Below are 18,070 nucleotides of genomic sequence, written 5' to 3'. Positions count from 1 at the left end.
TGCAGACCAGCGCTGATAGGAACCATCCATCACAGTCAACAGATATTGCATGCTTAATATATAAATGTACATTAAATACAATTACTAATACCTAATTTATTTAACCATTTAGCTAAATATTTCCATAGACAAACATGTAAAATGCTACATAGGGTCATCTTTTCTTTCTGGTTCATTTGCACGTTAGGAACTGTCTGAACGAACTGATTCACCGAAATGAATCTGATATCCCAAGACTACCTGAGAGAGGAATGCAATGCTGTGGCCTTCAATTTATAGGAAGTTCCTTCTAGCTTATAGAAGTCAAAATTACAATATGTGACCTTGGAGCACAAAACCAGTCCTGCGTCTCACGGGTATATTTGTGGGAATGCATATAGGTCAAAGTTATCCATTTTTCTTTCATGCCAAAAATCATTAGGATATTAATATCATGTTCCATGAAGATATTTTGTACATTTCCTACTGTAAATATATTTAAAAAATATTATTAGTTGTAATATGCATTGCTAAGGACTTCATTTGGACAACTTTAAAAGAGATTTTCTCAATATTTAGATTTGTTTGCACCCTCATATTCCAGATTTTCAAATAGTTGTATCTCGACCAAATGTTATCCTATCAAACCAGACATCAATGGAACGCTTATTTGTTCAGCTTTCAGATGATTTATAAATCTCAATTTAAAAAAAATTACCCTTATGACTGGTAAATGGACTGATAAAGCAAGTTTGGTCAGGATAAAATGTACACATACTGAAATGTCCGGGGTTTTTTTTATAGCTCTGGTGTGTCAAAATGAAGAGGCAATTATGCAGATTAGATGCGTATCTTATAATCTCATGCTGCCATATAGTATAAACTGGCATAATGAGAAGTATTTTCAGTCATACTCTTGGCTTGCATGTCAAGTCATGTTAAAATATACGTTTCAAAATAAAAAAATTGTCTTTTGCTGCATGTGTTTGTTTCATAAACATTAACAGCTGTACACATATACATTTCTTAGCTTGTGGGTGCAGGCACAGGAGAGGATCATGATTTAACACTCTACAGATCACAAATGACCCTGTGTTAATGCCTTAGCACAACCCAGAGGAAACCTCTGTGACCGTACATCAACTCCTTCACCCAGAGACTCCAGTCTAATAAAAATGCCTTTTAATCTTCCTGCTCTTGCTGTTCTATCCACAAGAACTCAGGGCCTGGGCCGTTACTACAGAGCCCCTGAAGGGACATGGTGAAAAAAACTAATATTAGATGGGAGAAAAAAATATTTGGCAATGCTTTTGGGTCCCCCTGAGAAACTTTGCGATCACTCCCAAAGAACGCAAAGGTTTTGCGAGTAAACACAAAGTTTCTCAGGGGAACGCAAACATTTTGTGAGCAAACGCAAAAGCATTGACTTATTATTTTTCCTCCCATTTAATATTTTTTTTCTGCCGCTATGTCCCCTTTGGGGCTCTGTACATTATAGATCCATCAACAGAACATTTCCATTTCATTGCAGAACCCTTATGTTGCCATTTAACCCTTCTGTTCCATCATAGGACCCTTACAGTATGGGACCCTTACCGTATATTGACATTTAACCCTTCTGTTCCATCATAGGACCCTTACAGTATGGGACCCTTACCGTATATTGACATTTAACCCTTCTGTTCCATCATAGGACCCTTACAGTATGGGACCCTTACCGTATATTGACAGTTAACCCTTCTGTTCCATCATAGGACCCTTACAGTATGGGACCCTTACCGTATATTGACATTTAACCCTTCTGTTCCATCATAGGACCCTTACAGTATGGGACCCTTACCGTATATTGACATTTAACCCTTCTGTTCCATCATAGGACCCTTACAGTATGGGACCCTTACCGTATATTGACATTTAACCCTTCTGTTCCATCATAGGACCCTTACAGTATGGGACCCTTACCGTATATTGACAGTTAATCCTTCTGTTCCATCATAGGACCCTTACAGTATGGGACCCTTACTGTATGTTGACATTTAACCCTTCTGTTCCATCATAGGACCCTTACAGTATGGGACCCTTACCGTATATTGACATTTAACCCTTCTGTTCCATCATAGGACCCTTACAGTATGGGACCCTTACCGTATATTGACATTTAACCCTTCTGTTCCATCATAGGACCCTTACAGTATGGGACCCTTACCGTATATTGACATTTAACCCTTCTGTTCCATCATAGGACCCTTACAGTATGGGACCCTTACCGTATATTGACAGTTAACCCTTCTGTTCCATCAAAGGACCCTTACAGTATGGGACCCTTACTGTATATTGACATTTAATCCTTCTGTTCCATCATAGGACCCTTACAGTATGGGACCCTTACAGTATATTGACATTTAACCCTTCTGTTCCATCATAGGACCCTTACAGTATGGGACCCTTACCGTATATTGACATTTAACCCTTCTGTTCCATCATAGGACCCTTACAGTATGGGACCCTTACCGTATATTGACAGTTAACCCTTCTGTTCCATCAAAGGACCCTTACAGTATGGGACCCTTACTGTATATTGACATTTAATCCTTCTGTTCCATCATAGGACCCTTACAGTATGGGACCCTTACAGTATATTGACATTTAATCCTTCTGTTCCATCATAGGACCCTTACAGTATGGGACCCTTACAGTATATTGACATTTAACCCTTCTGTTCCATCATAGGACCCTTACAGTATGGGACCCTTACCGTATATTGACATTTAACCCTTCTGTTCCATCATAGGACCCTTACAGTATGGGACCCTTACTGTATATTGACATTTAACCACTCTTTTTTGCCCCACTTATAAAGTGGGGCAAAAAAGTATTTAGACAGCCACCAATTGTGCAAGTTCTCCCACTTAAAAGGCCTGTAATTTTCATCATAGGTTCACTATGAGAGACAGAATGAGAAAAAAATCCAGGAAAACACATTGTCTTATTTTTAAAGTATTAATTTGCAAATTATGGTGGAAAATAAGTATTTGGTCACCTACAAAAAAAACTAAATGTTTGGCTCTTACAGACCTGTAACTTCTTCTTTAAGAGGCTTCTCCACTCGTTACCTGTATTAATGGCACCTGTTTGAAATCATTATCAGTATAAAAGACACCTGTCCACAACCTCAACCAGTCAGACTCCAAACTCCACTATGGCCAAGACCAAAGAGCTGTCAAAGGACACCAGAAACAACATTGTAGACCTGCAGTAGGCTGGGAAGACTGAATCTGCAATAGGTAAGCAGCTCGGTGTGAAGAAATCAACTGTGGGAGCAATTATTAGAAAATGGAAGACATACAAGACCACTGATAATCTCCCTCGATCGGGAGCAAGATCTCACACTGTGGGGTCAAAATAATCACAAGAACGGTGAGCAAAAATCCAAAAACCACACTGGGGACCTAGTGAATGACCTGCAGAGAGCTGGGACCAAAGAAACAAAGGCTACCATCAGTAACACAATACGCCACCAGGGACTCAAATCCTGCAGTGCCAGACGTGCCCCCCTACTTAAGCCAGTACATGTCCGTGCCAGTCTGAAGTTTGCTAGAGAGCATTTGGATGATCCAGAAGAGGATTTGGAGAATGTCATATGGGCAGAAGAAATCTAAATAGAAATTTTTGGTAAAAATTCAATTTGTTGTGTTTGGAAGAGAAAGAATGCTGAGTTGCACCATACCTACTGTGATGTATGGGGGTGGAAACATCATGCTTTGGGGCTGTTTTTCTGCAAAGGTCATGCAGGCCATGTATCGTGAGATTTTGAGTAAAAATGTCCTTCCATCAGCAAGGGCATTGAAGATGAAATTTGGCTGGGTCTTTCAGCATGGCAGTAATGGGCCTGGGCAAGGAAGGAGTGGCTTCCAAGGAAGCATTTCAAGATCCTGAAGTGGCCTAGCCAGTCTCCAGATCTCAACCACATAAAAAATCTTTAGAGGGAGTTAAAAATCCATGTTGCCCCGCGACTGCCCCAAAACATCGCTGCTCTAGAGGAGATCTGCGTGGAGGAATGGGCCGAACTACAAAAAAAAACCTACTGGTTTTGAACTAAAAAACCTTGTGGCGACTTTTTGACCTTAGTCATTGCCAACAAAGGGTATATAGCAAAGTATTGAGATGAACTTTTGTTATTGACCAAATACTTTATATTACACAATATTTTACACCATAATTTCCAAATAAATTCTTTAAACATCAGACAAAGTGATTTTTCTGGATTTCTTTCTTATTCTTTCTTTCATAGTTGAAGTGAACCTATGATGAAAATTACAGGCCTCTCTCATCTTTTTAAGCGGGAGAACTTGCACAATTGGTTGCTGACTAAATACTTTTTTTTTGCCCCACTGTATTCTGTAATAAAATCTTATTTTCTCATCATTTTCTCTTTAGTTCTTCTATCAGTGCTGAAATAATTCTCAAAATGGATGTGTGGCATTCTTTCATGTTCAGGATGTTGTGCACTAATGGGATTAGAGGGGTCAATTATTCAGCATTATTCACTACAGATAAAGTAAGGTCTCTGAAGAAAGCTATGATATCATATGTTCACTCAAAGGCAAGAAAATTCATTTAGATATGCACTAAATTATTATAGACTCACAAACAGTGGTAACTTCACAGCATAGTATGTCTGTGGCTAAAACACACACACACATGCACGCACACACACTATTCGGTCTGTTTACACTTTTGCAGAAGCAGGATGGTGACATTTACCACTATGATGAAGAAGCTGATCATTACAGCTTTAGATAAGATCACTTTAAGAAGTGAAATGCTAATTAACTCATGTGTTACGAATGATAATGAACATAAGACTTTATAATGAAGGAAAGAGATTACAAGTAAGCCGGTGTGACAGAAAAACGGGTCTGTTAGCATCTTGACAGTTTGACACACTTATTATCACCTTTATTCTGTTTCTGAGAAATAATAATTCCCTATTTGTTTGATAAATTATAGGGTAAATAATTAGATGTTGACGTCACAATGAGGAAAATATTATTGATCAGAGGTAGCTCAACTCTGTCTCAGATGTTTCTTGTAAATCATTTAGGAAAAATAAAAATGATTTGACATGCGCTAGAGTAGAGTTATAAAGTAAAGACTTTCAAATCTTAGCACAGTTTGAGACTCATAACTCATGACAGCATTTTAGACCGACCTTTGACCTTTACCTCCTGCCTGCACAGGGTCAGGCTGCTTCCTCAAGGAGATGAAGATCATGTGGAAAACGCTGCATACATTGACGGCTGTGAGGAACACTACGACTGGGATGGAGAATATTATCAGCAAGATTCAACCGTCTACGATGACTCCAGGTAAAAACCAAACATTCTCTTGAAGCCAATACGGAAGTAATGTAAACTGCAATTCCTCGACTGGCCACTAGGGACAGGCTCTAGAAGAGAGCAGAAGCTCATTGAGCCCAATGTTAAAATTCCCAACTTTACAGCAGAAAAACATGTTCACAGTCTGTTACAAATTGTGGTTTTGGTCTATACTGCTAATTTTGCCCTTCGTGACGACTGTGAGGGGGGTGAATTTTTTTATAACTCATTCGTTTACGTTATATAAAGCCTTAAGGTTCTGCATAATTAAGGGCGTGGTTACTTTGAGTGACAGGTGGATAGCCATTTATCCACCGTCTATAGTCATTGTGTCACCTAAGCTCCGCCCACATCCCGCCTCTTTGCCCATTTTCTGTTATCTGGGCGTGATGCGCTCACAATATGGCGACGGCCAGCGCGCCCCTACTTTACTCTTCAGAACGGCTTATCGGAAACCTATGGGTGACGTCACGGACACTACGGCCATATTTTCTTACAGTCCATGGTAAAAACAGAGATACATTCCTATAGAGGTTATTATTGTATTAAGCATTATTGATCCGCCCTTCTTGATTACAGTTGCTAGATTTTTACAGAACAACCCTTAGAAATGAACTGGAGATGCATGTGACTGTGCTTAGTAAAAGATAAAGTGATACTGAGGGATTTCAAATGATTAGTACTATTACGTTTAGGGTCAAATTACCAATATTTACTATTAGTATGCATATTACTAGGATATTGTCTGTTTATTAGTACTTATAAGTAGGGATGGGTACCGAAAACCGGTACTAAACGGGCCCCGGGGCTAAATTTTGAAAGACCGTTGTATCGATAAGCTCTGACGTTATCGGTTCTGCTGTCGGTACTTTTGAAAATACACGTGACCTGAGAGAGAGAGAGCGAGCGAGCGAGAGAGAGAGAGACACAAACGACAGCCGAGGACAGAACTGAACATTCAAACATAGCCTGGTTACACTTTAGATCTGTGATAGTCTGATTTTATTTTAGATTTTGGCTTCCAAAGATTAGCTATAATAATAATATTTATGTCTAGCGCAACTTAATTCCCTTTGCAGCACTGCCATTTCTCCCTTAAACTCAAACGTAATGACAGAATCAGCACGATCAGTGATTGTTGTAAAATTCAGTCTAGCTACTGTTGGTTGTGGGATGCGTTTAATAATAAAAGGAGCGATTAAAACCACAAAAATGTCCGCAAGAGATTGTTCCCAAGTCAGCGCGCGCACTCTGAAACAGCCCGCAACGAGACTAGCAAATCACACTTTCGGTTTCACACTCGCGTCTAAACGATCAAATGTACACAAACATCTGTCTTAAAATGACCGGCTTGGAGAGTCTCTTAAACACAACACAGTTTGTGTCTAAAATGGACGTAGTTATTATGGATATAGTCAGGAGAAAATGTAGTGCATCTGCCTATTATCAGTCGCCTATAGATCTGCACATCTGTCTTAAAGAGGCAGTGGTGTAAATAAACATGCTGACGAATTACTGCGAATTAAACAACCAAATGCAAAGAGCAAATCACTCACAGCTCTTGAATGAATAAATTCGGCTTTAATAAGCATTAATTTAGGCTATTTATGATAAACCATGCAGTGTTATTTTACATTTGATTACTAGAATATATATATATATATATATATATCTCAAAAAGTACCGATAAGAATACCGTTAAAGTACCGGACCGATAAGCAGTATCGATAAGAGTAGTAATACCGTTAAAACCTTAACGATACCCATCCCTACTTATAAGGCACATATTAATGCATTATTCTGCACGACCTTATTCTACAGCCCTTAATCTAAACTTTACAACTGCCTTACTATGAGGTAAAAGTCATAGTTATTAATTGTGAAAATTTGACCCTAATCTAAAGTGTGAATGTCCTTATTTTTCCTCGATAAATACCAAGGGGGTAATCTAGCGCTCGGAAAGCGTTCCACCCATAGGGGCGGCCATTGCTAACCAAGCCCTCACCTGCTGTTAGCATCCCATTGACTCCCATTCATTTTTGAGTCACTTTGACAGTGAATAACTTTACATCTCAGGCGTTTAGAGACTCCATTTGTCCATTGTTTATTTATAAAGAAACACGACACTGTATAAAAGGCTCTGTTACCTTGTATCTTACACTATCACCCCGCAGAAGCTGTTTTTGTAAAAATAGGCTAACGATTACGTCATAACCAACGCGACTCTGTCGCACAGTTGAGAAATTACCGTATAGACCTGAGGAGACGCTCAGAGGCTATCTTTACTGTCTATGAGGCCGTCGGGGGGACGTGGAGACATAAAGTCTGATAAAGTCAAGGGAGAAGAATGGGGAGAAGCCCATAGTGAGCCAAAAGCAACGGGACAAAATATTTAAACAACGTGATTCAGATTTCGCTTTCCACATCTACTAGAAGACTCACAGCTGTCAGACAGGAGGCTCACGTCACATCTACGTCGTCAAGCTCAGTCTGAGCCGGCGCAGTTCACTCCGCCATCAGGAAGTGAGTGCTCCTGATTGACCTCACTTTCCGCCGTTGAAGTCTATGGGAACGCTCTGTCCATTTCTTTTACTGTCTATGATAAATACATGCACTATAATGCAAAAATATCTTTACCTACACTGTTTTTTTTCCCACACAAGATCCAAAAGGAAATCCAGCAGTTCACCTTCCCCTCGGCCAAAGAAGAGGAAAAAGAAGAAGGCAAGAAGACACAGTCGGTGAGTTTGCTCATGTTGTACAGCAATGCACAATGTGCTCAACTTGTGATTTCTGACACGACTCAAGTTGAAATGTAATACTTGTTAGTGTTTTGAACAAACCTCTAACTCTAAGCAGTAGCACTGGTGACGCTTGACATACTGTGGCAAGAGTAAAAAAGGTCAAGAACATTTAAATGTAATATATTTTCTGCCTATTAAAAATGGAAGAATTTGATGGCGTGTGCTTGAGTGATCTTTCATCCATTAGTATTCTTCTTGTCTTTGTGTGATCCACAGAGCTGACAGCCCTTCTCCCACTCGCAGAGACAAGAGGAAGAAAAGTGGAAAGAAACACAAGAGAGACAGGTGTGTGTGTGTGTGTGTGTGAGCCTGTTTATGTGGTTTATGAGGACACAAATTTGTATAACTACATGGGTATTACACTGGTATTACACTATAAATGTGGTTTATGAGGACATATCAAATGTCCTCATAATTCAAATGGCCTTAAAAACATACTAAATGATGTTTTTTTGAGAAAGTAAAAATGCAGAATGTTTCCTGTGATGGGTAGGTTTAGGGGCAGTGTGTGTGTGTGTGTGTGTGTGTGTGTGTGTGTGTGTGTGTGTGTGTGTGTGTGTGTGTGTGTGTGTGTGTGTGTGTGTGTGTGTGTGTGTGTGTGTGTGTGTGTGTGTGTGTGTGTGTGTGTGTGTGTGTGTGTGTGTGTGTGATGGGTAGGTTTAGGGGCAGGGGCAGTGTAAGGGGATAGAAAATACGGTTTGTACAGTATAAAAACCATTACGCCTACGGAGAGTCCCTGTAAACCACATAGACCAACATGTGTGTGCGTGCGTGTGTGCGTGCGTGTGTGTGTGTGTGATTATGCATTCACACAGGTAAGGGAAGGCAAGGCAATTCTATTTGTATAGCACATTTTCATACACAATTAAATTCAAAGTGCTTTACATAGAAATTAATTAAAATAGTGATAACATATGCATAAGAAATAAGAATATCATATGTAAGAATTAAAATAAAAACAAGGACAATTCAAATAGTTGTAAAGAGAAATAAAAAAGTAAAAAAAAAATATTATTTTAGAAAACATCATTCATTCAGGTGTACATCATTCACCGATCAATTAACCGATCACCGGCTCTTCTGGCCAATATTCATCAGTGTCATTGCCTTTAGTGGATGTTTAGAATAACACAAGGAACGCAGTATGCAAATCTTCCATATTCATACCATACAAAAACCAACATAAACTACTACATTAGCCAAAATGTGTGTTATAGCAGCACATCATCAGCTAATGCAACGCACTAAATGTGTTCCTTTTCTAATGACAGGAATGAGCCGACTATGATATTTTATTTATCTGTTGCCAAAGGTTTGACATTTGCACACAAACTTGCACAAAAATCACATTTGTGTTTCAGACTAAATTAAATATGCAACATATGCAAGCATTGTTTTTTCCCATATAGTTGGCATTACTTTAGAGTCGGAACACAGCCTCAGATTTAATTTTTCATTTTTGACAGAAAAGAAAATGGCTCTATGGGCAGATTTAAACTGTTCTTGTTAATATTTTATTATCAGAAAAACTCAAGCGATAAAAATAGCCATGTACAATAAAAGCGTGCTTTACACAAATACCTCTCTGCATTCATAAAATATTCATAGTGTTATGTCAGAAATATCTACAGTATTTTGTGCCTTTGCAGCCTTTAAAATGTCTTCATTATTAATAGACGGATGTGTCAGCATTTCAGATGCTCTGGTTTCTGTTTATCTGTCTGTCTGTTATTACACTAATATTTCACCTGCACAGCATCTCGAGGAAAAAAAGTGATCCTTTCCCCAAATAATTCCTTAGTCTGTCGGGTGTGTCTGTATCTGTGCATTACTATACAGGTTACCTCTTGTGAAGACCTCTACACTATTCAAATTCATAAGGTTTTTAACCCTTAACCAAAGCAGTTTATTTTGATCATGCTATATGATTCTCTGTATAGTGGTCTTAACATCGAGATCCTGCAGAGGTCATGTGATCAATTCCCAGAGAACACACTGATAAAATATAAAGCTTGAATGTAATGCCAGTCACTGTGGATAAAAGCATCTGCCGGATGAATAATTTATTCTGAATTTCCGACCCACAGCCACAGGCTGATATAGTTTCATATGACATCTTAAGTATATATACACCGATCAGGCATAACATTATGACCTTAGTGAAGTGAATAACACTGATGATCTCTTCATCATGGCTCCTGTTAGTGGGTGGGATATATATTAGGCAGCAAGTGAACATTTTGTCCTCAAAGTTGATGTTTTAGAAGCAGGAAAAATGGGCAAGCGTAAGGATTTGAGTGAGTTTAACAAGGGCCAAATTGTGACGGCTAGACGACTGGGTCAGAGCATCTCCAAAACTGCAGCTCTTGTGGGCTGTTCCCGGTCTGCAGTGGTCAGTATCTATCAAAAGTGCTCCAAGGAAGGAACAGTGGAGAACCGGCCACAGGGTCATGGGCGGCCAAGGCTCATTGATGCACGTGGGGAGCGAAGGCTGGCCCGTGTGGTCCGATCAAACCGACGAGCTGCTGGAGCTCAAATTGCTCCAGAAGTTAATGGTGGTTCTGATAGAAAGCTGTCAGAATACACAGAGCATCTCAGTTTGTTGCGTATGGGGCGGCATAGCCGCTGACCAGTCAGGGTGACCTCTGACCCCGCCGAAAGCACCAACAGTGGCACGTGAGCATCAGAACTGGACCACGGAGCAATGGAAGAAGGTGGCCTGCTCTGAGGAATCACGTGTTCTTCTACATCACGTGGATGGCCGGGTGTGTGTGTCTGTGGCTTACCTGAGGAACACATGGCCCCAGGATGCACTATGGGAAGAAGGCGAGCCGGCGGAGGCAGTGTGATGCTTTGGGCAATGTTCTGCTGGGAAACCTTGGGTCCTCCATCCATGCGGATGTTACTTTGACACGCTCCACCTACCTAAGCATTGCTGAGACCATGTTCAGCCTTTGATGGAAACGGTATTCTGGTGGCTATGGCTCTTCCAGCAGGATAATGCTCCTGACACAAAGCACAAATGCTTCAGGAATGGTTTGAGGAGCACAACAGCGAGTTTGAGGCGTTGACTCGGCCTCCAAATTCTCCAGATCTCAATCCAATCGAGCATCTGTGGGATGTGCTGAACAAACAAGTCCGATCCATGGAGGCCCCACCTCACAACTTTCAGGACTCAAAGGATCTGCTGCTAACATCTTGGTGCCAGATACCACTGCACACCTTCAGGGGTCTAGTGGAGGCCTTGCCTTGACGTGTCAGGGCTGTTTTGGCAGCAAATATAAATATAAAGTTAAATAAAAGACATAAAGTTATGCCTGATTGGTGGATATATTATATATTCTGTGATCACACACGTTATGTATCTACTCACATGCTGTATATTCCACAAGTCTATGGAATCTTCTCTCATTTTTATTCATCTCACGTTATGCTGACAGCTTTATTACAACTTTACCTCTTCTGAGGTTTTCCCATATCAGAGGAGTATGACAGGACTGTCGGATGCGTGTCAGTTCTGTCAGATTTATATAATAGTGTACACACAATGGAAACATGGTGGATTCTTGTGTAGATGTCTTATCAGAGCAGCTTCAATACTGTGTGTGAGAGGAAAAGCAGGATAGAGAGATAGAAATTGAGTGTATAAGTGTTTTTCCTTTCAGTATGGATTGAGCAAAGTCATTTAAAGGTGTAACTGTGGTTTATATGGTGTGTTAAAGCTCCCAAATGAAGTTTATCACAACACACAGTGACCCTAAATATTTGAATAATCACACTTAAAGGGGTCCTAATATGCCCTTTTTACAAAGTCTTGATTTTGTTTTTGGGGTGAACTTTGGGAAGATACGTTTTCATGCGCTTGATCGTTCAAAAAACGCATTATCTTTCATGTATTTTTACTTTATTACAGCTCCTCTCTCCCAAGTCTGGTCGAACGATGTTTCGATTAAGCCCCTCCTTCTGAAATACGAAATGTGCTGTTATTGGTTAGCTGGCCTGGTGTGCTGTGATTGGCCCAGTGTGCTTTGATTGACAGCACTTATAGTGCGTGTTCGGGGGAAAGCTCCCGCCCCACATTTAGATGTAAATAGCAGCAATTTCATACCAATGCAAGCCTGATTTATACTTACTTAATCGTGATATTTGTTAGAAAACCATGGTAATTCAAAAATAATTGTATGTATTCGTGGGTGGTAATTATTTAAATGAGGAACTTCATAAAATTGCATGGTAGTCCAAACCAGCTGTTCATTTTTGTTCATGAAAAGTGTATTCTGTTAAATAGAATATCTCCCTTTGCATTGAACTTTGAGCTTTGTAACCTTGCAGGTCTTTTTTATGCTCAAACAGCAGCATTAAACACTCACTAAAGTTGAAAAAGTGTACTTTAAAATGTACGTATACAATTGCATTAGATCTAAAATATAATTTAAAGGTGCAGTGTGTGAATTTTAGCGGCATCTAGTGGTGAGGTTGTGAATTGCAAACGCTCACCCCTCCCTTTCGAAGCACATAGAGAAGCCATGGTGGCCAACACAGGACAAAGATGTCATCGTCTGAGACAGCAGAGAGTAGCTAGCGCTCTGTAGAGAAGTTTGTCCCTTTAGGGCCACCGTAGAAACATGGTGGTGCAAAATGGCGATTTTGCTGTAAGGAGACCCGCTGTGTGTGTAGATAGAAACGTCTCGTTCTAAGGTAATAAAACATAATGGTCTTTATACACCACGGAAAACATAGTTATGTATATTATATTGCATTTCTGTCAATAGATCATCATAAATACTACACACTGCGCCTTTAAATGCAGCAGATTTCTTTTCTCTTTGCTAGCTTTACTTTTCTGCATATTATTTTGTATCAGCTGGTGTTTCTGTGATTTTCAGTGCATGAATGAAGCAAGTTTTCCTAGAGTTATCAACACTAGATCTGTTGCTTTATGCAGTGACATTCAGACATTATTAAAGTGTGGCAGCACTTCCAGCAAAATGTAGCTGGTGATCACAATCTAATGTCTAATCCTTCTGTCTCAGGTCCACATCTGGCTCAAGGAGAAAGAGGAGACACAGGTAAACACTCACTGAGCTGTTCTGGGGGATGCGTTTCCTGAACTCACTGCTGAACTACCATATAAGATGCATCGTTGAAGAAATCAACCAGCTAGTTTCCCGAAGTAGTTTCCCCATAGTTGGCTAACGATGCTTTTGTGGAAACTAACCCCTGGACTCATATTAGTCTTCCACGATCGACATCTACTTTACAGTTTGTTCAAAAGTCATCTATTAACATGTACAGGTAGCCTGACGTGGTCATACTCAACTATAGTCAGAATATGAGTCTGATGCTAGCCTGACAAGCCAGACCCACATCAAGATGTTTGATCTGGAAACTCATCATTGACAGCTCAATCTGAGGGGCGGATAAACGGTTGTCTTTCAAACTCCCTCTGCACGCGATAGGATAGCGCTACAACCAACCAGAGCAACGAAGGTGAAGCAGAGCTCGCTATCAGATTAAACATTCGCCGTATCCGGTCAGCTAAACTCAGAACACATCTTCCCTTTTTAAGAATGACTTCAGTGCCGCTCTTTGTTCTTTTCTCAGAGGAAAGCTTAACTCCAAGTCTTCCAGAGTCGCGGTCAAAGCTGATTCGAAAGACCGCCGTTCACCAGTTTCTGTGTTTACTAGAAGCACGCAAACGCAACTCGGCCGTCGTCATTATGGCCCCGCCCACCGACTCTATACACGATGTGATTGGACCGTCAAGAGTTTGCCGTTTACAGCTCAGATGGGTATTGAGAGTTGCTGGATGACACTCGCGGGCAGATTAGATTTGCTGCCGGTAGGGTGCGTCTAGATTTCTAGGCTAGTCTGATGCTCCATTGGGCTGTGATTATGGGGCGTATTTCAACCGAAACAGGAAAGACCTCAATTGGACAGACCTGCAACCAATCAGAGCAGCGGAGCGACGCATAACGTTAGTTGTCAAATGTCAACAGAGCTCAACTGCACTGTGTTGCCAAGTCTGCAGTTTACCCCTCGAGTTGTTTTCCATGTCCGCGGGTTGAAGCGACCTCAGTTATGTAATATATAGACCCAAGAATGCCATTTTTTTTTCCTGAGAACCCCCTGAGAAGCTATTGTTTTGGGATAGTAGTTGGCGGTTTTTGCTGTAAAAACTTGGCAACCCTGTCTGCACGCGCGCTGGAATAAACGATCTTTGCCGGTGTTGTAAAAAAAAATTATATAATGATACACAGAGTACTTACCCAACATGATCATCATTTCTGAGAGAAATAGTGAAGGTGATGCAGATACAAACAAGCTCTCCGTTTAGGATTTGAAAAAATATAATCCAAGCCCCTTTGATGACGTGATGATTACGGTACTGTTGATCATCTGTCCGTCATCGTCTAAAGCCCGCCCTGATGATCTCATTGGTCAGTTTCTGTTGATCATCTGTCCGTCATCGTCTAAAGCCCGCCCTGATGATTTCATTGGTCAGTTTCTGTTTAAGCATAATTACTCCTCTATGGATCAAGTCCAGACCGAACCGCCCAAGCTCAAATGTTGTGGGCGGGGCTGAGTTCGGCTGGCATCCTGGCTAATGTACAGGCTCATTGACACCTAGTTTACTCTCTACAAAATGCTAGGTGTATTTAAATATTCAGTGCCTTCTAAACATTGTCACATCCAGTGATCTTTTTTTTCAAGTGCTCAATGATGCAGTTGGTACTTTGTAATCACAACTTTAGTCTGTTTTGCATCAGACTATATATAAAACTTTCGATTACATTTCAAATGTGAGTGTGTGTGCATTTATGCTCCATTTCTGTATTCAGTTCTTGTTTGTTTTTTCCTTTCAGATCTGGCAGCCCCAAAATCAAACACAAAGACAAGAACAAACAGAAGAAGAGGTGAGTGTTTGTTCTGCTGTTTACTTGTCTAAAAAGAGCAAATGTTCAGGATGATGATGATGACTTAAACTGACCATGAAAATCCAAAGCATTGATTACAGAGTTTAATCATTTAATTATATGGATTTTCTAAGCAATCAGATTTGTGATTTTTCGCTTGGGATAGTAAGATGGCACATTGCATCCAAGAATACCAGAGCAACATTTTAGAAGCTGCGTAGCAACAGCCTGGAAACCACCTACAACACACTAGAACCCATCTAAAACAACCTAGCAACCACTTAGCAATTCACTGACCAATTGAAATATTTCAACAATGCATAGCAACAACATGGCAACTACCCACAAACCCCAAATCTAGAACAGTGGTTCCCAACCTTTTTTACTCAAAGTCAAAAACCTCTCCGAATCAATAATGCAAGGCCCACCGACACCCTCCCATTATTATTAAAAAAAAAAAAAAAATCAAGATATATTAACCTTCAGTGTTATTTTTTACATTGCAGACATTCTTTACAACTTAAAAGTAGCCTACTTTGCGCAGTTATACAAATGAGCACAAGTCAGCCTGCCATACAAGACCACAGGGAGATGCCAAAAAAACGCATAGACCATAACTACTATACAGATCCATTCATAATTAATAAACACACTAAGATACAAATGAAAAATAAAATAATTCTGAATATATGGAAACTTAACCATCTGGAGTCAATGGCCCTCATTTATCAATCTTGCGTAGAAACGGGCGTATATGTTGGCGTAAGATTATGCTTACACTCCTCTCACCGCCTGATTTATGAAGCTGTGCGCACCTCTGCAATCCAGGAGTACGCAATACTTGCCCTTGATAAATCCCACGGCTGAAAACGATCGTCATTAGAATAACACGCCCCTATATATTCAAGTCTCTGCCTCCCGCACGCCCTCATTTTACGCCATGGGCAAACAGAAGACGGCAAAGAAACGAAACTTCTCCGACGTGGAGATCGGGCGTGCTCAATCATCTCTTTAGTCCACTTAGTCAGGGCACTGATTAGGACATAAGTTAATGGGCTGACTCCCTGATCAGTGCTCTGACTACTGAACTAGTGAGATGATTGAGACGCGCCCATCGAGACCATCACCAGGGAAGTGGAAAAAAAAAAACGAAATTGTTTTATTTGGGAGTTTAAAGAGTGGGATTAAAGGCGCTCACAAAAACAAAATATGGACCCAAATTACGAGTAGCTACTGTTAGTGTGGGGGTTGAGACGCGCACTCCAGCAGTTTAAAGCTGTTTGGATGATAAATTACCATCACTGCATTATTTTACAGCACATGTTTTAAAACAATTAGCATTTAATTTCGTATCACGGCACATGTATTGGGGTGTACAATAGTGATGATGTATTGTGGAGTAAGATTCATTCACATTAATAATTACATGACAATTTGTAAGATTCTTCTTCTTATTATTATGATTATTATTCTTAATGACGCTTGTTATTTAGAAGAAGAATGTCGTTTTTATTGATTTTATTATTATTTAAAAGAAGAAGGCCATTTTTATTATTTTGTCAGTCTGAATTATTTTAGTCCCAGTCCGTGCGCAGCTGCTGAGCCAGGCGGGCCTGAAACGTCAGATAAAGCGCACAGGCTCGCGACTGGAGGAATATATAAGCCTACAAATCAAACGCTTTGGTAAAGTCACACAAATTAAACATTGACGTTCATGTTGCACAAAAATAAACACTAAATGTTGTTGTTGTGGTTTTTAACAGTGGGTCATAATATAGCATATCTTGTCAGTGCGTTTTGTGGTGTTAGGAATTGTTTTTCTGCGCATTTTCCCACTAACTCAAACGTGCGTACACCACCTCCTGAGCTGGCGTAGGATTTGAGCGTGCCGTACGCCAACGTCCATATTGATAAATCTCAAAGTCACCGTGGGTTTGGGTGTACGCAAGGTGTACGCTGGAAATTTGGTGTACGCACTTTTGATAAATGAGGGCCAATGTCATCAGTGAGAGTTCCTCTGTCAGAACAAGCAATCAAAAAAATGCTTTCCTTACTTAGTATTTTTGTCTTGTTTCTAGTCCAAACATCTAAAAATTCTTACAACAAGAAGTATTTACTAGACAAGCAAAAGAAATTGTCTTGTTTGGGGAAAAAATAACTCAAAATGAAGAGTTTTTGCTTAAAATAAGATAAATAATCTGCCAATGGGGTGAGAAAAAATAATCTTAAAAAAAAAAAAATGTCTTACCCCACTGGCAGATTTTTTAGATTATTTTAAAGGGGCGGTGAAATGCTGCTTCATGCACACTGAGCTTTCCACTGTTAAAGACTTGGATTCCCATCCTAAACATAGACAAACTTTCAAAAACTAATGTTGGACGTTTGATGGAGTATTTCTGTGTTTAAAATACTCCTTCCGGTTTCTCACAAGTTTCGGTGAGTTTTTTTCGAGTATGGGTCGGCTTGACGTTAATAGAGCGGAAGGTCCTTGTATGGGCCGTACGGGCTCTTCTCCCGGTAGGGTGCGCGCGCGTGACTAGAGCGAGAGAGGAAATGCACGCCGTAAACACTCTCTCAGGTGCAGATCCAGTCGTCCGTGAACACTTATGTCACGCCGCGCTCCACTTTATTCCTCTGGGTGACGTCGAGCGACTACAACGCTTCAGCACAGCATTCTGGGAAGGCAGCGCTGCATTTGAACCGATTTGAACACAGAAATGACGGGAAGCTTCACAACATCACTTCAGTCGCGTCTCAAAGTGGATCTCTACAGTCACTGCTGTCACAGGACTTCACCAAATCATACCAAAGAAGTGTGTTTTTGACGGAGCGGTCCCAGCGATAAAGGTTCGGTCCTGCTTTGGAAGCGGCCGGTGAGTAAAACTGCTTCAAATGTCTGTGCTGTTGGCTATCGTCGCGTGAGTAAACATCAGTAAACGACACGATCGCGTGCTTCGTCATTCAAATGCGCTAACGGTTACTCCATTGCTGT

The 18,070-nt window shown here is 40.4% G+C and overlaps 1 protein-coding gene across 4 annotated transcripts in view; it reads left to right on the top strand.

The window, feature by feature from the left end:
* Window positions 1-18,070, top strand: part of srrm3 (serine/arginine repetitive matrix 3) — a 184,428-nt gene that overhangs the window by 139,335 nt on the left and 27,023 nt on the right. For all 4 annotated transcript variants that reach the window (XM_067439712.1, XM_067439708.1, XM_067439710.1 and 1 more), the window contains 5 exons: window positions 5,220-5,348; window positions 8,021-8,098; window positions 8,378-8,446; window positions 13,195-13,230; window positions 15,028-15,078. In XM_067439712.1, the coding sequence (XP_067295813.1) occupies window positions 5,220-5,348; window positions 8,021-8,098; window positions 8,378-8,446; window positions 13,195-13,230; window positions 15,028-15,078 (363 nt within the window). The remainder of the gene's footprint in view (window positions 1-5,219; window positions 5,349-8,020; window positions 8,099-8,377; window positions 8,447-13,194; window positions 13,231-15,027; window positions 15,079-18,070) is intronic.

The sequence above is a fragment of the Pseudorasbora parva genome, chromosome 3 (assembly GCF_024679245.1).
Source record: "Pseudorasbora parva isolate DD20220531a chromosome 3, ASM2467924v1, whole genome shotgun sequence".
In the NCBI taxonomy this organism is placed as follows: domain Eukaryota; kingdom Metazoa; phylum Chordata; class Actinopteri; order Cypriniformes; family Gobionidae; genus Pseudorasbora; species Pseudorasbora parva.
This window is presented reverse-complemented; position numbering and strand designations above follow the sequence as displayed.